Source organism: Eulemur rufifrons, chromosome 18 (genome assembly GCF_041146395.1).
Source record: "Eulemur rufifrons isolate Redbay chromosome 18, OSU_ERuf_1, whole genome shotgun sequence".
In the NCBI taxonomy this organism is placed as follows: domain Eukaryota; kingdom Metazoa; phylum Chordata; class Mammalia; order Primates; family Lemuridae; genus Eulemur; species Eulemur rufifrons.
In genome coordinates, this window is record NC_091000.1 from 37,380,771 (window position 1) to 37,403,124 (window position 22,354).

At 34.9% G+C, this 22,354-nt stretch overlaps 1 protein-coding gene across 2 annotated transcripts in view; it reads right to left on the reverse strand.

The window, feature by feature from the left end:
* Positions 1-22,354, reverse strand: part of FBXW7 (F-box and WD repeat domain containing 7) — a 180,892-nt gene that overhangs the window by 71,322 nt on the left and 87,216 nt on the right. Inside the window, exons 3-4 of one of the 2 annotated variants that reach the window (XM_069492936.1) lie at positions 22,241-22,290; positions 20,896-21,608 (exon numbers count right to left, since the gene is read on the reverse strand). In XM_069492936.1, the coding sequence (XP_069349037.1) occupies positions 21,009-21,539 (531 nt within the window). In that variant the 5' untranslated portion in view covers positions 21,540-21,608; positions 22,241-22,290 and the 3' untranslated portion in view covers positions 20,896-21,008. Of the gene's footprint in view, positions 1-20,895; positions 21,609-22,240; positions 22,291-22,354 lie in introns of those variants that run through there. The other variant, XM_069492932.1, reaches the window with a different exon arrangement.

Below are 22,354 nucleotides of genomic sequence, written 5' to 3' on the forward strand. Positions count from 1 at the left end.
CCAGAAACTGCCATTTAAGATCAACAAGAAATACAGAAAATTAAAGCATTTTCACTTTAAAAGTAAAGCATCTCCTAAAAGGAATTGTTATTTTTAAAAAGCAGAAAAGCTGTCTTTAATAATTGCAGGAGCAAAAAGTAGCTACAGAGGGAAAAGGTACATTTGATTAAAGCAGACCCTTTTCTGAAAAAAAAAGATACAAAAAATTTTATATATCATTCTTAACCCTGATCTATGAAAACAATCATCATTCTTCTATGTGTATTTCCTATAATTAGAGGTTAAAGTTTACATGCAAGATGCTACCCTGACAACAATACTTATTAGGAAGAATCAAGTTAACACATTGACTGCCACACTAGAAAACAAAATTTTTGCCTTGGGGCCATGGTATTTCATTATGAAAATAGAATAAAAACTTCAAAAACAAAACAATCCTTTCTAATTTAATGAAATTGTTATTTTTTATTGTTTTCTGCAGATGAGTTATATGCAACTAAATTGTCAATATTAACTATAACGATAAGAATATCAACAAGTAAAATTTTCATGAACCAACTGCAGGCCCTGAGCTCAAAACCAGCATGAGTTAAATACAACTCACATGGCAGTTAATGTGTTAGTATTCTACGCCAGATACAGCTAGTAGCTGTACCAACAATTTACCAAATGTGTTCTCTAAAATGCCTCCTAAGTAACTTCAGCCTATCTGAAACTATTGTTCCATTCATAGTGATTGCTTTCATTCGTTTATAATCATCTCTTCACTGTGAAAAATTTGGACATTTTCTGTAGTATCAAGCAGTAATTCTAGAATTTCTACAGAAGTGTCAAAGAGAATTTCCCTTGTATTTATTCCAATTCCAGCTATCAGTTCAAGAACATCCAAGTATTGTGAAAGAATAAAACTTTCATTTTCATTTCTTCTGAACATTTGCATGTAAGTATTCAAGGCCCCAAGATTATTAAAATTTACTTTTAAGTTCTTTTTCAAATTCCTTCTAGGTTCAGCATTAATAACCAATTAGGGAAAAAATATCTGTCAGGGATCAAGAATGCTTCACAGTTAGTGCTAACAAAATTTGCAATAATTAATAATAATAATAATAATAAGCACTCCAGATATTTCTGATACAGCTGGTTCAGGGTCACACTTAAAAAAATATTGGTGTACTAATTGATCAACACTTATGTGCACATATGGAAGTAACATTCATCAGGGATAGGGCATGGGAGGGAGGAGGAGAGGATGGGTAAATTCACACCTAATGGGTGCAGTGCACACTGTCTGGGGGATAGGCATGCTTGTAGCTTTGACTCAGGTGATGCAAAGGCCATTTATGTGACCAAAGTGTTTGTACCTCCGTAATATTCTGAAATTAAAAAAAGAAAGAAAAAAGAAAAATATTGGTATAGGCCCTGAAGAGTGGCCTACCAATATAGTCTATAACCAGCTTTCCCGAACTCAAAACTCATTACTCATCTCTTCTCATGGCCTTGTCCTCACATTCTACTCTGGTGTTGTCCCTAGTTCTGATTTTGTGTATACTTTATCACTTTATTATATGTGTTTCTCCTATATATATAAAGCACTTCAAATTCCTTGTGGAAGCTGGGATACACATTTCTTTTAAATGAAGTCAATTTATTTGGCAGTTTAACATCTAAAACTAGTATATCAAATTCATAAGGAAAAAAGTCCTTACATCACTGTCTAAGGCACTTAATGTGCTAAGTATATGCTGCACTTCCCCTCCAAACAATCTGATTCCCGCTAAGGGATCTGCACTGGAGGCAAACTATTTTAATGTTGCAATGAGTGATCAACAACCCACTCGCCTTCCATATACGATGTCTAGTGAAAAATAGGTGGTGCATAGGTCAAGCCTACCTACAGAAATGCTTTTGTAAAATTTGGACACTAACGTATTTAAAAAAAAAGATAAATACTGTATGAAAATCTAGAAGTATAGTGACTTTCGAAAAATTCAAAAACATGGGAATATCAAGATGACAATTTTCACAGCCATCCCCCCTTTTAGAGAAGCTTTGGCTCCCTAGGTCTTATATTTAGTCTTATTTTTCATTGATTTAAATTACCTTTCTGGCCCCTATGGCCTCTTGAGAAGTTTGTATCTCCTATAAACTATTTGCATCTCCTATAACCTGTGATATGGGGAAACAGGAGTAAGAAGGTTTTCTGCTTTAAAATCATTCCAGAGTAGTTCAAGAAATCACTGATGGCACTTAGTTACAATACAGGTGAATGGTGTTCTAGAAATATCTCTAGTACTCGTTTTTTGTTTTTTTTTTAATATAGAGACGGGGTCTCGCTCTTGCTCAGGCTGGTCTTGAACTCCTAAGCTCATGCGATCCTCCCACTTTGGCCTCCCAGAGTGCTAGGATTATAGGTGTGAGCCACCGCACCCAACCTTCTAGTACTTAAATTAACCCAATTTTCCCAAACCTCTCATTTTTGAGCAAATCAAAGTGATATCTTACCTTTATAAAACACCACATACCCTCAATTCTGCACTTGCCCTCTCCCCATTAACCTTTTGTAAATGTAATGCACCTTACAATGAATGTATGCATTTAGCATAGTAATGTGCTCACATCTTCCTTCCCCAACCCCTACAAAAGCTAGTATTAAACTGTGGCACATCTTAGAAGAATAATGGCAATTCTTTGAATGCTAAATAATATTGTTAAAATGAACCAAATTTTAACTGGAAAGCTAGTGCTTTCTCCAAATACATGTTAAAAAGACAGTATTTGATGTCTTCAATCCATCAACAGCATCTAATACCTCTCCCTCTCAAAGAAGCAATCCAGGTGTTTCTCAACATATCCAAATACTGATCTTTCTTTTTACTAGTTTTATATTCTTGACCATTTAAGAGTTTAACATTCACCACGCTGACTCATTTCATTACCTGAACAAAAAGATCAGAACTCAAAGTAAGTGTTTAATCACCTAAGCTCATATTAATCTACCAAAATTCAGCAATAAATATGGTTTTCAGAAAAGGTAGTGAAACAGTAAACTAGCAAACATAGAACTAAGGCAAAAGAAATGTAACTTTATCACTTAAAGAATACTGTTTTATCACAGCAATGACTTTAAATTGAAACATTTATCAATATTCAAGAGGACTAATTTCTCAGTAAAACTTATAACTAAAGATTGAAATTGTCACTTTATTATACTAATAATTTGAGGAAATAAATTAAGATATTAAAGTTGACAAATCAAAGGAGGAGAGACTTAAAGATTAGGTCCTTTTAAGTCTTTAAATGTATCATTGCTCCTCCTCTTTCACATGATCCTCTTTCATGTTCTCCTCTAGATGTAAATAATGTGGTTTTCCCTGAGTTCGTAACAATTTTCCTTCACAAAAAGGGAGTGTATTATAATATCTAAGGAGAAATGTCTTTATTTCCCCCTAAAACATAATACAGAAATTAATGAGAGGTGTTCTTTAAAGCATATCCAAGGAAGAAATAATTTAATCAAGGCTCTGCTTAGACCTTGAACTTGAATTTCCTCATAAGAAACTATTAAAGATCAATAGTAGTTCATAGGTCATATGCAGCTCACAGTCAGTTTGGGAGGCAGAACAATGTTTTTATTTTTTTAACTGAATATTAACACCTTTTAGGGAAGGCATATCTTATGCTGTTCATAAGAGCCTGAGCAGTCTCACAGTGAAGTCTCACTCACTGTTCATGACTCGCTTCACACAGTCACACTATCTATTTATGCCCCATAAGCTATAGTTTTCATTTTTTTTTACCCCAAACAACCAAAAGAAATTAAAGAAGATTGAATCAGTTGTTCAATATTCTTTTTACTTTAGGATGATTGGGTGGTTTTACCCTATATTACCTTCTATGCTAACACAAGAGAAAATGTGGACAAGAACGATAACCTCTTTGGGGAGATCATTCTTTTCTTATATATACGCTAAGAAAGCCCAGAGCAACTAACAATGAGAGAGAGGCCTTCTAGTTTTATGCACTTACGTGTAGATAATTGAGAAATTTTCAAAAAGTATACTCATATTCCTGAAGCACAGTAAGTTTGCATACATATGTACACTTATCCCAAGATTCATTCTTTTATCACTTTTTATTGTTATTAAATAGCAAAATGAAGATATGCTAGCTGCTTATTTAAAAAAACAAGAGCAAAAAGAAAAACTCTGTGTATCCCCACATATCATAGGACAACACACATAACTACAAGTAGTTATTCCAAATTCTGAGCAAGACATGGTGTACTAGAACATAAAGTAGGAGACAAGCACATATTAAATATATTTAAATACATGAAAAGCAGCTCTATCGGTAGCAATAAGGTACAAGATGCCCCCTAGTGGTCAATGAGGAAACAGCTAAATTCTTAAGTAATTAAGTGCTTTTATATTTCATACTAAAGAATAATACTTTCCCTAATTTACTAAGTATGCTAAACATATTAGTATGACTTCTACAAAAACTTAAATATTTTATATCTTCTATAGTTTTATATATTTGTGCTTTCTTTTGAATTACTATACATATTCAGAATATTCCATGAAAAAAATTCTGAAATGTTTTTAAAGTTTTTCCCATAAAATAATCCAAATACTAAATGGGAAAAAAACAGTATTTCTCAATTAAGAACTAAACAATATTGAATTTAAGGAAAATTTCAAAGAAGAAACAATAAAATAGTGTCATGTCTATAAATTATTTAAACACACCTAATCTAAATTCTCCAACCATATTTTCTTTTCTATATATTCTACTTCTATGATTCATCCAACTTGATTCTCTTTATCATATTAATTTATAGATAACAGAAATTAATTATAGCAACCAAAGACATTAAATACACAAAATTATGTCCCTCAGAAAAGAGGCCAAACATAGGATTGAGATTTTAGGACAAAGTAAAAGGTAGTCAAAGTCAAAGTCAAAGTAAAAGGTAGACCCATAAGCAGAAAAGAATCTCCCTAATAAGATTCATAAGATTGTAATCACAAGCAAAATAGTTTAAAAATTGACATCACTGTTGTAAAGTTGTTGAAATAATAATTTCAAAAGGACCTAAATTTGTTATAGGTTTGTAAAATACATATTTATATTTATTGTTTATATAGTAGAGTTTTTAGGGGAGAGGTGGGAACTGATACATGAGAAAGATACAAAGTTTACCCCCAGCTTTGTCATTTACCTGCTGTAACCTTAAGCAATTAACATTTTCAAGTTAAAACTTTAGAAACTATAGGAGGACTCTGTGAAGATCCTGTACTTGGCATCAACATCAATCCTTCAAATGTCTAGGAAAGGTAAATTGCCTACGGCATGGAAATTGTGCAAACAACTCTCCAAACTACCACTTAGCCATCACTAAACCATTAAGAAACAATATTATAAACAAAGAAAAGTTAAAACAGTTTGCCCAATATAAATCAATACAGATATGCAGAATATATTCAAATATACTGTCACTTAGAGAAGCTCTATATTTTTTCTAAAAATTCGGCTACTATTAAAACCTTATGATTCCTTAATTGCAAATGCCTTCAGTATTTTCATTTCTTTATAGCGTCCCAACACCATCTAATTCCTACTTATCCTTAAGGTCTCAGCCTAGTTTTTATTTTCTCATTGAAGATATTGCTGAGTTAATGATTTGGATGTAGATACATATGTACTGAGAACTATAAAACTAGGAGGGTCAGTGAAAATGCTTGAAGACCGAATCTGGATACAAAGTAATCTTAGTAAGGAGGAACTTGGTAAACAAGGAACCAAAATGGAAACTGGTTGAAAATGGAGGCACAATGGCAAATAATAAAAAAATCTAATAGGGACAAATTTAAAGTCTTGTACCCAAGTTCAAAAACCTGTAAAATTTCACATTAAGTGAAACATGATTAAATTATGCCATGTCTGTAAAAATATATAATAGAGATTTTGTTTTCTGAAAGTTCAACTTTTAAGCATTTTCTGTATGCAAAGTGCTAGGTTTTATATGACACAGCAGAATCTTAGAATAGAAGAAGATAATCATACCTGTCAACACTCTAAATATAGATAAAAAAATTAAACAAGGCAGACTGTAACTAACTGCTATAAGTTAAAAGCAGAGGTAGTTAATGGAGGTACAGAATTTTGTTCAGAGTTCTGTGAAATACTCTTAAAGCAGGCAGGACTTGAAATAGATTTTAAAAGGACACAAATTTACAAGAGGCTATAGGGTAAGGAAAACAGACAGACAGATAGACACTCGTTTACAGATGGTGTCTTGCTCTGTCACCCAGGCTGGAGTACAGTGGCATGATCACAGCTCACTGCAGGCTCCAATTCCTTGGCTTAAGCAATCCTCTTGCCTCAGCCTCCTGAGTCATTGGGATTATAGGCATGAGCCACTGCACCTGGCGGAAGACATTTAAAAGATGGAAAAAGCTTAAACGAAAGTAATCAAGGTAGCCTGAATTCCTCTACACTCAGTAATATCCAATAAACCTCTGTTGTTGAGGTAGAGGGTAGAGGAGAAATAAGGTGAAGGATATAAGACCGTTTTAAAATTTTGTATATGTTTATATATGTTATACATATAATAATTATGTTAAGAAGAAAACAAGATAGAAAGGCTCTCAATAAACTCGGAATGGAAGAGAACTTCTTCAACCTGATAAAGACTATCTATAAAACACCTGCAACTAACATCATACTTGATGAGAAACCTGAAGCCGTCCCACTAAGATCAGGAACAAGGAAAAGATGTCCTCTCTCACCACTGCTTTTCAACATTGTACTAGAAGTCCCAGCTAGTGCAATAAGACAAGTAAAGGAAGTAAAAGATACACTGATTGACAAGCAGAAAATAACACTTTATTGGCACATGATACAATCCTCTGTAGAAAATCCTAAAAAATCAACAAAAACTAACAAGCAATTATAACAAGGGTACAGGGTACAAGGCTAATATACACCTTGAGCGATTTCCTACACACCAGCAATGAGTAAGCATCATTTGAAATGAGAACTGCAATACCATTTACGTTATAATCCCCAAAATGAAATATTTAGTTATGAGTCTAACAAAATATGTACAAGATCTATATGAGGAAAACTGTAAAACGCTAATGAATAATATCAAAGAACTAAATAAATGAAGACATATTCCATATTCTTGTCTAGGAAGACACAATATTGTCAAGACATCAGTTCTTCCCAATCTGGTCTACAGGTTCACGCCAACCAAAATCCCAGCAAGCTATTTTGTGGATATTGACAAACAGATTGTAAAGTTTATTTGGAGTAGCAAAATACCCAGGATAGCCAACACAATAATGAAGGAGAAGAACAAAGATGGAAGACTGACACTACCTGACTTTAAGACTTACTAGACAGCTACACTAATCAAAACAGCGTGGTATTGGTAAAAGAATAAAAAAAAATAAATCAATAAAACAGAACAGAGAGACCAGAATATAGTAAAGTGATCTCTGACGAGGGAGCAAAGGCAATACAATGGAGAAAAGACAGTCTTCCACAAATGGTGCTGGAACAACTGGACATCCCCATGCAAAAATATAAGTCTACATACAAATTTTACATCCCTCTCAAAAATCAACTCAAAATGGATCACAGACCTAAATGTAAAGTGCAAAAATATAAAACTTCTAGAAGATAACATAAGAGAAAACCTAAATGACCTTGGATATGAAAATGACTTTTTAGATATAACAATACAACACTAAAAGCATGATCCCTAAAAGAAATAATTGATAAGCTAGACCTCATTAAAATTAAAAACTTCTGTTTCCTGAAAGACATTGTAAAAAAAATGAGAAAATAAGTCACAGATTGGAAGAAAGTATTTGCAAAACACACATCAGATAAATGACTACTATCCAAAATATACAAAGAACTCTTAAAACTCAACAATAAGAAAATGAACAACAATTTAAAAATGGACATAAGATCTGAACAGATACCTCACCAAAGAAGATCTACAGATAGCTAGTAAGCATATGAAAAGATGTTCAACATCATATGTCATTAGGGAATTGCAAATTATAACAACTAGATACTGCACAAACCTATCAGAATGGTCAAAATTCAGAAAACTGACACCACCAAACTCTCATTCATTGTTGACAGGAATGCAAAATAACAGCCACTTGGAAGACATTTGGTAGTTTCTTACAAAAATAAACATGATGGTAACATATGATCCCGCCATCAGACTTCTCCCAAAGGAATTGAAAACTTAGTCCACACAAAAACCTGCACACACATGTTCACAGCAGCTTTACTCACAATTCTCAATTATGTGGAAACGACCAAGATCTCCTTCAGTAGGTGAGTAGATAAATAAACTGTGGTACATCCAGACAACTAAAAACTGAATATTATTCAGTGCAAGATCAAAATGAGTTTTCAAGCCATGAAAAGACATGGAAGAAACTTAAATACATATTATTAAGTGAAAGATGCCAATCTGAAAAGGCTACATACTGTATGATTCCAACTATATGACATTCTAGAAAAGGCAAAACTACAGAGACAGTACAAATATCAGTGGTTGTGAGAGGCTGAAAGGAGAAATGGATGAATAGGCAGAACATGGAGGATTTTTAGGGAAATGAAACTATTCTGTAGGATACTACATTGATATATACATGTCATTACACATTTATCCAAACCCATAGCATGCACAACACCAAGAGTGAAACCTAATGGAAACTATGGATTCTGGGAGATATTATGACAATGGAGGTTCACTAATTGTTAACAAATGTACCACTCTGGTAAGGGATGTTTACAGTGGGTAAAGCTATAAGGCTGTGGGGACAGGGAGGCATATGGGAATGCTCTGTACTTTCCATTCAATTTTGCTGTGAACCTAAAACTGCCCTAAAAAATAGTGTTTATTAATTTTTCTTTTAAAAAAATATAGGATGGCTAATGCAGGAAGGTCTCCAAAAAACATTTTTACATGCCTTGAAAATCAAAGAAAGGCTTCCCTTGTAAAGGAGAAAGGTACTTCTTTCTACCAGATTGGAATAGTAGGAAAAAAAGATACAAATAAAATACTAGGTGAAAGAAAGTAAAATGGAAAGAATCCACGTTAATGAGCCATGATCTCAGTGACACTGAAGGGGGAAATTCTTTTTGAGAGACTAAAGAGGTCAACTGTTTAAACATGTTACCAAAAATAATGATAATAATAATAATAAGGCTGTTATTATCATAGTAACTGAAAGAAGCAAGAATGAAAATAGTATATATGCTGACCCTAGCTACATAAAATATGTATCCATGTAGTGAAGGACTGGTAGGTAATATGTAAAAACTTATTCACTAAGTCTTTATTGACTATTAATTAGGTTACTGAGGTACCTTATACATGAGAAATATTATTAGGCAAGAAAATAAGAAATCAAAGGGCTTGAATACGAGGGAGGCACAAAAACAATTTTAATACAGTGTGATATGAGTCATAATACATATACCATAGTAGCAGAGATTTAGGTGATGTAACTTTTGGGGTAAAGAAAACAGATGTTAGGGTACTATAGGGGTGGGCAACCCGTGGTCTTCTAGGTCCTTAAGTACGGCTATTTGCCTGAATCCAAATTTTACAGAACAAATCCTTTTATTTTTATTAATACATTTTTGTTCACCTTTTATATTTTTATTGTATTTTTAAAATGAACATATTTAAAATACCAAAGAATAAAATGAGTTTCAAAGAAATAATCCTCCCAGACTGACCAGCACAATTAGAACATTAGTAAGCCATAAGGACTAAATTGATGGCTGCTATGCTTATAATTTAGTTCTAACTTCCCCCACCTGACTGGCACCACTACCACACGAGGCTGGTTGGCAAGAGTTTATGGGGGTCAAGCATGACAGTCTGTTATTGGCTTCTGACAAAGGTGCACTGTGTTTCTGTTTGAAGTGGAATTTGTGAAAAGTTGCACAGCTCGACAATATTTTTTAATTCTGTCTGCTTAACAGCCCATCATGTCAAAGAAGACAAAGAGAACACTGACGGAAGAAAACAGACTTTTTAATGAGGATTGGGAATTGCAATATTATCTTGTTTCTGCTAAATATAAGATGATTTGCTTGCTTTGTGATACTGCAATATCAACATTAAAGAAATTCAATGCTCATCAGCATTATAACACTCATAAGGACCAAAGTATTTTAAATTAGAGGGAAAGGCACAAAAGGTTGTATTACAGAAATTAAAAGATGAAAAGCAGAAGCAAAGACAATTCTTTCAAGCAGCAGTAACACCTGGAAATAATGCCACTGAAGCAACCTATAAAGTAGCTTATATACTCGAGGAAAAAAGGGAAGCCATGCAGTGACATAGAAATTGTGTAAAAATGCAAGTTATAAGATGAAGTTGAAGTTATAAGATGCTTAGCTTCTGATAACATTTCAAAGTACAAACAACTAACTGCCTCTTTCAAGAAGAACCATAACTAATCGGCAGCATGACTTAGCCTTCAACTTAACAGACAACTTCATGCAATACTTCAAAGGAAAATAAATATTATTCAATTGCTTTGGATGGATCAACTGATACTACTGACTTGGCGCAGGTTTTATATTTCATTCCAGTCATAACAGAAGATTTTCTTTGCTACAAAAAGTTACTTGCTTTGGGTGTTCCTGTGAACAGAACATGAGGAATAGATATCCTCAACAACTTTCAAGATAAATGAAAGTTGGATTAAATTTGGCAAATTTAGTGAGTGTATATACAGATGGTGCACTTTCCATGACAGGAAAACATGAAGGGTTTATTGCACAGATAAAAAAATTATTAACAGATCCAGATGCTCTCATTTCTTTTCACTGTATCTTGCATCAGCAAAATCTCTGTGCTAAAGCTACTATTTTAAGTGACACTTTGCAACAAGTTTTAAGTATTGCTAACTATATTCCTGTGCAAAGCAACATGGCATTGTCAGTTTTGTAACATGCTAAAGCTGAAGGATGAAGTATTCAGTGTGGATTTGCCATATCATTCTAAGGTGTGTTGGCATTCACAGGGACAGGTGTTAGCCAAAATTTTATCTCTGCAAGAACAGATAGTTAAATTTTATGAAGAAAAGAATCAACAATGTTAATTACTAAAAGAAGATTTCTATAGGAATGCAGCATTTCTGTCTAATATCATGTCAAATCAAAACGACTATTTCTTTGCAAGGTAAAACTAAGTCTATATAGGATATGTGGCAAAAAATCCAAGCATTTCGAAAAAAGCTATCTTTTTTCAAAACACTTCTTCAAAAGGACATTTTGGTTGAACATTTTCCCCAGTTAGCAAAGGTCACTGATGAGCAGGATGACATATGTGAATCATTTGAAGATTACGCAGCTGTTATGGACCTATTAATAGGAGAATACAATGAAAGTTTCACTGACTTTGAGAATCATGACATCACACTCAAATTAGCATTTCAGCTTCACCCAGTTGATATCACCAAGGCACCTAAAGAACTACAGATGGAACTGATTGAGCTCTCAGTAGATGACATTTTTTTTTAAAGTCATTGTTTGATGCTAGGAAAGATCCAGTTGAAATGCAGAAAAATGCAGTAGAATACCCACACCTTCGGCAACATGTCCGAAAAATGCTTTCTTGCTTTTCAGTCACTGCTTCAGATCTACATTCCCCTACCCAACCCAAATCAAGACGCCCTTAAGGTCACAAATGACTGATATCCATCTGGAGGATCAACTGAAACTGCAGGTTTCCATGCTGCAACCAAATATTCAAATGCTTTCCAATAAAAACCAGACACAACAAAGTCATTAAAAGGCTAGTTAACTTTAAAATTAACAAATAGTTTTCATTTTTTGATGGTAGTTAAACTTTTACACAATAATGAACATTTTTAATTATCTCTAACAGAAGTTTCTTAAATGTGGCCTTATTTGATTATAGCTAAATTAATGTGGCCTTCCAACATAAAAAAGTTCCCCACCCCTGGTAGTAGCTTTATGGGTTATTCTACAGCCCACTCATCCCAAAATTAGTAATATTGTTTCACTGAATTTTCGAATTTTAACAAAGGTACAACCCAGACTCAAAGTAAAGTCTTGAGTTCCAATCCTAGCTCCACTACTTACCAGCTGACTGATCACTGATGAATTACTTAACCTTTCCTTACATCTCATCTCTGATATAGGATTAAAAATTAGAAATAACATCATAGGACTGTTAAGATTAAATGAGAATATATATGTATTTAGCACAATGTCCTAACACACAGTAAAGGGTATTCAATAAATGGTTTATTATCACTACTATTGATATCAACCTTATCGGCATCATCTTCCATTGTGCCGATAAGGTCCAGAATAAAGACAGGTGATACTCTGGCTCTATTGCCCCTCAGCAGCACCATGTCGACTACAGGACATGACACTTTAAGAGCAACGTGTCCCGAAAAAACAAGCAGGTTGGTAATCCTGGAAACATGCTGAAGGCATGAAGAAGAGAATATTACAGATGAATGTGACAGCAGTTTTCTATAAAAAGGGCTATCACTGTTCTAGGGCTGTCACTGCTCTAGATGGAAGAAAAAGGACCAAAGCAGAGTAATAGATATCAACATAAAATAAAGAACTCTAACATAAAGAACTGTCTAAAAATATAAAGGTACTTTCCATTCTAGTTTTCTCTTGTGATGACATCATTTGCAATTCCAAGTCTGTTGATAACACCACTGGGCACAGGTTTGGACTTGGTGATCTCAAAGATCTCCACCAATTTGGATTCTATCCTAGGAGACTTAAAATTGGGATAGAAAAGCTAAACAGTTTAAATATATTAACTAGTTTGATGAAATGGGCAGTTGGGAATAGGGGAGAGGAGGAAAGGGAAAGCACTGGTGATTTCCTGGTAAAGCACTGGGCACTTCAGAATTATGTTTTAAAAGATAGACTCTGAAACTGCTCACAGAAAGATTTTTAAATGAAAAATATTTATGTTTTATGGAGAGCCAAAGTGCTATCAAGGCTACACTACAGAACTCTTTAAGGAAACCACATATTAAATAAATGTATTAAAAACAAGAAAAGACACTACTATGCTATTATTCTTCTAATTCCAAAAATGTGTTAAGTTGACCTTAGAGAATTGTTCTACTATACTCAGCTGCATTTTCATGCAGAGATAATACCATTTCTTAAGAGGGACACCTTTTTATCCAATCCTCCATTAGAAGCAGTATATATTATGGAAGTCATCAAAAAAGGCTACGTAGAATAATAATTGGCTTCTAGGAGATGTAGCTATCTTTCTAATAAATAGCAGTCATATATGCTTGTTGTAACAAGGTTGAGAAATTCTGAAATGTACATATGGAAGAAAAAGAAATAACCCTTTATTCAATCACATTCAGGGATAATTCCTAATATTTGGTAAAATTTCTTCTGATCTTTTTCCATGCATATGTATATACATTAATGTATGTTTGATTCATAATTCAAAATCCATAATTTTGAATTCTACATATTTAATAAAATATTTGTAAGCATTTTCTGTTATTAAATATTCTTTAAAATGTGATTTTTAATGGCTGTATCAGTTGCCCTCAATTGATTTCTGCATGTTAACAAAATGGTTCCTAAAGTGGGATTTTAATTTCTCCTCAGGGCAGTCTTATTCTACTACTGCTAACTGTATTATAATATTCCCCAATGTAACTACCAGTATATACACTGAATACTTGAGTCTTAAACTGAACTTAAAAATAACATGCCTATTTACAATTTCTGGTCTAGTTTGAGTATATCTTAAGAGGTAAAATGACAATTGTTCACATTACAATTTGTGAACTTTAACTCTCAACCTGAATCAACGCTAGTGACAAATTTATAAAATTTCTACTGTTCAAGAAACTAGAAGAACTAAACGTCAACTCAAGACAAAGCTTGCCAAAAAAGTCACAAGGTACTACCAAACAAACTACATCATGAGGAGAACCAACAATGGATTCAGAGGAATTGAATTTTCTAAATCTAGGAGGTATAAAGATAGAGAAGGGATCTGGGCTGGGATTTAAAGGATCTGGCTGGCTGGCAGGAAATGGCATCATTCAAAACAAGTGGAAAGAGGCATGGGGATGAAATCAGGTAGAAAGAAAATGTCCATATATGATTTGGTTTCATCAGTGGGAAATGGGGCACCAGATATTTGTATTGAGGTTAATGATCCATACAGAGCTAAAAATTCATTTTGAAAAATTCATCCAATCATTTGTACTGCCAACTCATTGTCAAGAACATGGCATTATACCCTCGTACAAGCAGAAATCTAAGCAAAGATGCTGTTAACGTTTTAAACATTGACCTTCCAATTTCTATCTTATAAGTGCCTGGGGCTAAGAAAAAGGGAGACTCAGTGTTCAAGTTTGTTAATTTCTTCAGCTTACATGATAAGAAAAAGTCAAACCATTTCTCCACCAATAGAACACCATTAAAAAAGTTTTAAAATCCCCCATTCTGTGGGAAGACTATTCTTTAGTCTACAATGAAAACACATAATTAAAATAATCTTTGAGCTGGGCACGGTGATGGACTGCTTGAGCTCAGGGGGTTTAAGGCCAGCCTGGGCAACACAGCAAGACCCCATCTCTTAAAAAATGATAATAATGATGATGTAAACTTTAATTATTTGCAGTGGATCATACACAGATTTAACATGGCCAACATTTAGAGTTATTATTTTACAATAATGTTTAAACATTTTTAAACTATACTGACAGGCTGTGATGGGGTGGCTCACGCCTATAATCCTAGCACTTTGGGAGGTCAAGGTGGAAGGATCTCTTGAGCTCAGGCGTTCAAGACCAGCCTGAGCAAGAGCAAGATCCTGTCTCTACCCAAAATAGAAAAAATTAGCGAGGCATGGTGGTACATGCCTGTAGTACCAGTTCCTCAGGAGGCTGAGGCAGGAGGATTGCTTGAGCCCAGGAGTTTGAGGCTGCAGTGAGCTATGATGATAATGCCACTGCACTCTAGCCCAGGTGACAGAGCAAGACCCTGTCTCAAAAAACAAACAAAAACTATACTAACAGGAACTAATTAGCTAAAATTCATTTTAGTATCCATATGGAATATTCACAATACATTTAAGTGTACAGAAACTTTAGTTAAAGATTAGAAGTTTAGGCCAGGCTTGGTGGCTCATGCCTGTAATCCAAGCACTCTGGGAAGCTGAGGAGGGCAGATTGTTTGAGCTCAGGAGTTCGAGACCAGTCTGAGCAAGAGCGAGACCCCGTCTCTACTTAAAAAAAAATAGAAAGAAATTAGCTGGACAACTAAAAAAATATGTATATAAAAAAATTAGCCGGGCATGGTGGTACATGCCTGTAGTCCCAGCTACTCGGGAGGCTGAGGCAGGAGGATTGCTTGAGCCCAGGAGTTTGAGGTTGCTGTGAGCTAGGCTGACGCCACGGCACTCTAGCCTGAACAACAGAGTGAGACTCAGTCTCAAAAAAAAAAAAAAAAAAAAAAAGATTAGAAGTTTAGAGAGACTGGCTTAAATTCTAATGAAAGGAAATGGTACAAACCTATCAACTAGGAAGATCTGTGCATATGCTTAGAAATTTATGACATAATTTTATTTTTATTGAAGATGGGCCTAGCTTATTATATACACAATCTTCCTGTGTACACTTTTTAAAGTATTTATCTATTTCTTTATTTATATCTTTTTCCACTAGAGGGTGATATAATCACTGAATGCTAGAGGTCACAAAAAAATACACAGATGGATTGACATCTGTTGTGGGGAATGAAGTATATTTTGTAGGTTTAGGGGTGAGGGATAGGAGACAGACACAATGAGGTCACAAAGCCTATGTCTGTAAACTACCTGAGTGTCCCAGGCACTATGCTACTGCTTTTACGTATATTATTTCACTTAATCCTTACAAAAATCCTGAAAAGTAAGCATTATAGTCTTATTTTACAGATAAGGAAACAGGTTTAATGAGATGACATACTTATGGTCATGGAACAAGAATCAGAAGTCAAGCTCAGATTTGAAAAGCTCTTATCGCTCTACTACATTAGGGGAAAATCCTTCTTACCCATTGTACCCCCGCTTTCCCCATTTCCACCATTCTCCCCACATGTTTAAAATTGGGTTAAACTAGGCTGAGTCGATGTTTCTTTAATAGTTTTTCCTCCTTCATAAAGGCAGGAGAAATGGGCCATGGTTATTATGGGTGTTATTTGAAATGAAAGCCTTAAATAACACTTTTTGTTCTCTGGACATGTCTATACCTAACAAAATTTGAACTTAGGTTCTTGGTCTTGCAAGTAGACTAGATGAGGAACTTTCTGAGGAAGCCATCATTCTCTTGATCTCTACAACAGAGTGAAACTTAGAGCTCTGTTTGATTTCTAATGTTAGCCACATGTCCTACAAAGTTTCCCAGCAGCCAAAACAAAACCATTACTTTGATTCCCTGATTGGCTAATGATCCTTGTGCCTGAATCCCCTAATTGTTTAGAACCTAGAGACAAAAAAGGATATTAGGCCTCTAGACTCTAACACATTACGTATTTGAATATATATATTTTAATGAACATCTCTTATTTGAGGTAAATGGATAAAAACTCTTTTACAGTACCAGGAGAAATCTAACAATCAAGACGGGGGGGGGGGGCCACAGGACAGACTAATGTGAGGTAAGGAATGAAGTTATAGGAGAACAGATGGAAAGCATTAAGACAGATATGGAATCATCAGAAATTAATGCTCAAACATGCTTCTCTTCATGAAAAGATCAAAAGGATACAAGACCTGGTCTAATAGTAAACTCATTTGCTTTTCGTATTAGCAAAAAATGAGTTGATGACACTCTACATAAAATACGTCAAAGATTCTTCAATATGAGCTGGGTATCTCTTTAGAAAATAAGATTTTTTAAAAAAATTATAATAAGGATATTGACAGAGAGAATTGAGACTCAAGACATAGACAGCCATATCTGGAGAAGCAAGTTGACTCTAGAATTTGCAAGCAGACTAGTCAAATTTAGAGAAATAGCCAGCACAGAACCTCTGGTTATAAAGCACACTTGATGGACTCTGGAGAGACTGACCTCTGTTATCCAGTCTCAAATTCCTTTTTTACATTGTCATTCTTTCCTGTTATAACTTTAGCCTCAAGCCCTTGTATCTTCAATAAGGTTTTGTTAAACATCACAAAGAAAAGTAGTTAACTGAGCTCTCTGTACTTTTCTATAGGGCAGCTCTGATGATTTTAAACGGGACATGGTATTAAAAACTCATCTCACTCAGAGTACAGAAGAGCCTTTTTGACTCTTTCTGTTGAAAATCTTGTTGAGTGATGTTTGCCAAATTCTACCATAGGGGGCAGCATAGCACATGGAAAGAAAAGGGGTTTTTTGAAATTAGGCAGATCAGGATTGAAATCTCTCATCACTTACAGTGTGATTTGGGGTTAATCATTTGGCCTCTCTGTAACTTCTGTTTACTTATCTGTCACAGGACCAGGACCAGTAAAACAGTATGTGTGCTTAATTAACAGCAATTCTTGACTACCATTACCTTTGACTTTTAACATTAGGACAGTATGGAATTTCTAACATATATTGTTTGACATAGGCTCCCATATGAATAAACCTTTAGTGATTAGGGGAAAAAAACTGTCCTAAGGGTTTTGACAGTTTTCGAAATGTTTTTAAATAAACCAATGCAAGGAAGAACATTTTTTTCCTCGTTCATATCATATTTGCTTATGCAGCATATCCAGGAATGAATAAATAAATCAAACTGTCCACAGGGTTCATTTAGGAGACTGCCAAAAAATAAAATTTGAAAGGCATCCTGAGTACAATTTGTACAAGGCTAATCCTATATTAACATTTTAAAATGGGATTTTAGGCCAGGTGTGGCGGCTCATGCCTGTAATCTTATACTCTGGGAGGCTGAGGCAGGAGGATAGCTTGGGCTGAGGAGTTTGAGACCAACCTGAGCAAGAGCAAGACACCATCTCTACTAAAAATAGAAAAAATTAGCTAGGTGTGGTGGCACGTACCTATAGTCCCAGCTACTTAGGAGACTGAGAAAAGAGGATGGCTTGAGCCCAGGAGTTTGAGGTTGCAGTAAGCTATCATGACGCTACTGCACTCTAGCCAGGCGGTAGAGTGAGACTGTCTCCAAAAAAAGGGTTTGGGGGAGATGCATTTTTTTAAAAATGATTTTTATGCCTTTACTCTTTTCAAAGTCAAAGTTAAGAAGACTTGATTGACACTATGGCCTAGGGTAATGTGTGTAGAAGTGCTTATGTTTATGATGGAGAATTTAAATCTCTGCCAAAATAAAGTACTTGAATAGTGAGAGCTTCTCTCCCTCTTTACCACAAGATTTATGCGGATAGGTGATTGACACATTCTTTTTAAGCAATGCAGTACTAGGTGAATTTTTTTTAATGTTATTGAAAAATAAAGTACTCTGGAAATGATCCTGAAGAAGTGGATCTAAAGGAAAACATTGAGGCCAATTTCAGGCTGAAATCCTACTTTTGTAGAAGGGCATCATTGCCTTGGCAATCAAAACACCTTTATATTCTCCATGCCATATTTATAAAGGCAAATGATCTCACGACAAACAAAAACAATATATCAAAAATGTATATAAACATACACATAAACCCATATACACATCTATCCCTATACATATACATATAAACATATATACACATCTATCCCTACTGTTAGAACCCAGTCTACTTCTGATGTCTTGTACATATAGCACAATAACTGTTACTCATGATCCAGAATCACCAGAAAAAACTAACTTAAATTCAGTATACTTTGTTTTTAAAGACGTAACTATATAAATGCATAAGATATACCTAAAAGTTCCATTTACAATTTCACCTTGACGGTAAAAAAGATAAAGCACCTGTCAAACCTGTGTACTGGAAGTTTTCCCACAGAACATTATGATGACTTTTCGTTTTGGAAAAAGATATGTTTTGTCTAGCTAGCTTTCTTTTTTTTTTTCTTTTTTTTTTTTTTTTTTTTTTTTTTTTTGAGACAGAGTCTCACTCTGTTGCCCGGGCTAGAGTGAGTGCCGTGGCATCAGCCTAGCTCACAGCAACCTCAAACTCCTGGGCTTAAGCGATCCTACTGTCTCAGCCTCCCGAGTAGCTGGGACTATAGGCATGCGCCACCATGCCCGGCTAATTTTTTGTATATATATATATATTTTAGTTGTCCATATAATTTCTTTCTATTTTTAGTAGAGACGGGGTCTCACTCTTGCTCAGGCTGATCTCGAACTCCTGACCTCGAGCGATCCACCCGCCTCGGCCTCCCAGAGTGCTAGGATTACAGGCGTGAGCCACCGCGCCCGGCCTAGCTAGCTTTCTTAATTTAATTTACAGTGTAGCAGAAATCAGCAGTAACTTTACACTGCTTTGCAAAGCTTAGTTTTGATTAAACTTCTTCCTTAAATAAGATAGTGCAATTGAACCTTAAGTATCAAACCCCTGTTCCTCTAACTGAACCTTCAGAAAAAAAGAGGAGAGATATAGTAACCTTGAGGGAGCAAGACCAAGACTGGGGACTGGAAGCTGGGGGAACAGCACTATAAAAGGTCTGAGCCTCACTAACAAAGTAGTGCTGTAGTTGTTAGCAGTAGAGCCATCTGGCGGAGATTCAAAGCTACTGCTTCAACATCTTGAGACAGGCATGGTAAAATGGATGAAAAGTACTACTTGATGCCATTTCCTTCTTAGATCACACCAGCTAAATAAAACCTGACTTATGAATAGGCTAGAGAAATTAGTGATAAACATGTTTTAGAAAGAGTTTAAGTTTCACAAGCTGAAGCAAAAACGATTTTGCAATTCAAGTATTAATCCAAGTGAATAAGAAAGATACTTCATTCCAGGTCGAGTTAAGTTAAAGGAGATGATGTTAAATCTGTTTCTATATTGTCCATGGGCTAAAATAAATGATTCATTGTAAAATTTTTAAAATAAGCAAATAACAGTAAGAGGATGAACTACTACAGACAGTCTTTTAATGTGGGTAAAACAGCTAAGCTATTATTCAAGTTAAATGTTTCTTTCCAAAGTATGGTGTAATTTAAGTATGCTCCACATGGATATTCATGATTTCTATTTAATTTTTCAATGACAAATAAAAAACTAGAACTAATTTAAGATAACTTCCAGTAACTTATGCCTTAGAGTGACATATGCAAATAAACAGCCCATGCCATCAGCTGTTTTTTTAAATAAAAACTTTCTTGGCTGGCTGCAGTGGCTCGTGCCTGTACTCCAGCACTTCGGAAGGCTAAGGTGGGAGGATCGCTTGAGCCCAGGACTTTGAGACCAGCCTGGGCAACATAGCGAGAACCTGTCTCTACAAAAATAAAAAAATAAAAATATTAGCCAGGCATGGTGGTGTGTGCCTACAATCCCAGCTACTTGGGAGGCTGAGGTGGGAGGATCGCTTAAGCCTGGGAGCTGGAGGTTACAGTGAGCTATGACTGTGTCACTATACTCCAGCCTGGGTGACAGAGTAAGACCATGTCTCTAAAAATAAAATGAAATGACATGAAACGAAATGGCATGACATGAAATAAAATAAAATAAAATATTTCTTCATTACTTGATTTACACAAATCATGTTTCACCCCAACCCTCTACTCTCCATGCAACCTACTAACCCCTGCCCTGGGGGCAAGGCTTAGGAAGAAAATTTGATGTTAATGATTTTCCATAGTAATGGGATCACTTTCTCTTCATATGTAATTAAGACTGTCCTGTTATCAGTATTTGTATTTGTAATACTTTTTAATACCTTCTGTAAAACAAAAATTAGTTCATTTTAGTAATATATATCTGAAGGTTAATTTGCAGTAATACAAAGATTTTTGAGGGAAATTTTATTACAATTAAAATAGATGTGTAAAGTTTCTCAGGTTAACAGTAAATTGAATATACTCACTTTTGTTGTCTTTGTATAAAATGGGGAGGAGAGTTGGTGAATAGGCAGGTCCACAATACTACTGGAGTTTGTGACACTATTACTATGTGTATGTTCATCTTCTCTGCTACTGTCATCAGACTGATCAAAATCATCACTCTCCTGGTCCATTTCCTCCTCCTCCTCATCCTCCTCATCTTGTTCACCAGCATGTTCTTCATCTTCTTCTTGGTCTTCCTGGTTTCCTGAGGAGTCCTCATCTACCGAAATAAATCGATTATTGTTTTCTTCCAATTGTCCTTGCTGGGAATCATTTTGGTCTCCAGGTCTAGGTTCTGCGCCAACAACTTCACCATTCCTTGCAGTGTGCTCCTCCTCTTGTTGTCTTAGTTGTTGCTGCTGTTCCTCCTCTACCACACGATTCATCTGTTCCTCATCTATCTGGCTTGAGGAAGGGTTACCTCTCAGAGAGCCTCCAGTTCGTCGTCTTTTGCTGCCCACAGAGAGCAGTTCCTGATTCATTTCCAAAAGCCAGCTTGCTACTTCTTGGACCTTGGCTAGACTATCAGAAGATGCAAAGGTTTTCACATTCTGCAGGAAAAAATGTGGGGGGGAAAAAAAACAAGATTTGTACGATCTACATTATCTTCTTTTTTTACATTATACGTCTATGTTCTAGATATCATTAAAGATTGTAAAAAGTATTTGATGACACCAAGGCATTAAGATGTTCTTTAGTAATCAATATAGAATATTTAAATTATAAAAGTTATGAGGCTTTATAAAGACATACACAAAAATTACATAGTAAACAGTTTTATTTTCGTCTCCTATAAATAATTCTTAGCATGATGCTTTATAGTTTAATTTAGTTCCTTTGACCAATGAAACATAATTTAACCAATAAAACAATTTTAAATTTTAGATCAGTACTTCATAAACTATATCTTGTGTAAAACGTTCACGAAATTTTAAGAAGTGTATCACAAAAATAGTATTCAGTGCTCAGTTAAGTTCAGGAAATGCTGAGGCAAATTAAGTTAAAAGGCTTTTTTACCCTGAGAATTTCCCAAACTGCTCTGATTACAGAATCTAACCTTCGAACACAGTTTTCTAACAGGTGACAAGTATAATCATTATGATTTTTATTTTTCACAATATAAACTGACTGAACAGCAAATAAATCAAAAATTTTATTTAAAAAAAAGTTCATAAGTTCATACCCTCTGACCCAGTAACTCCACTTCTGGCAATCTATCCTAAGGAAGTAATCCTAAAATAGAAAAAAAAATTATACAGAGGATGCTCACTGCAGTTTTATCCACAAAAGCAAAAAA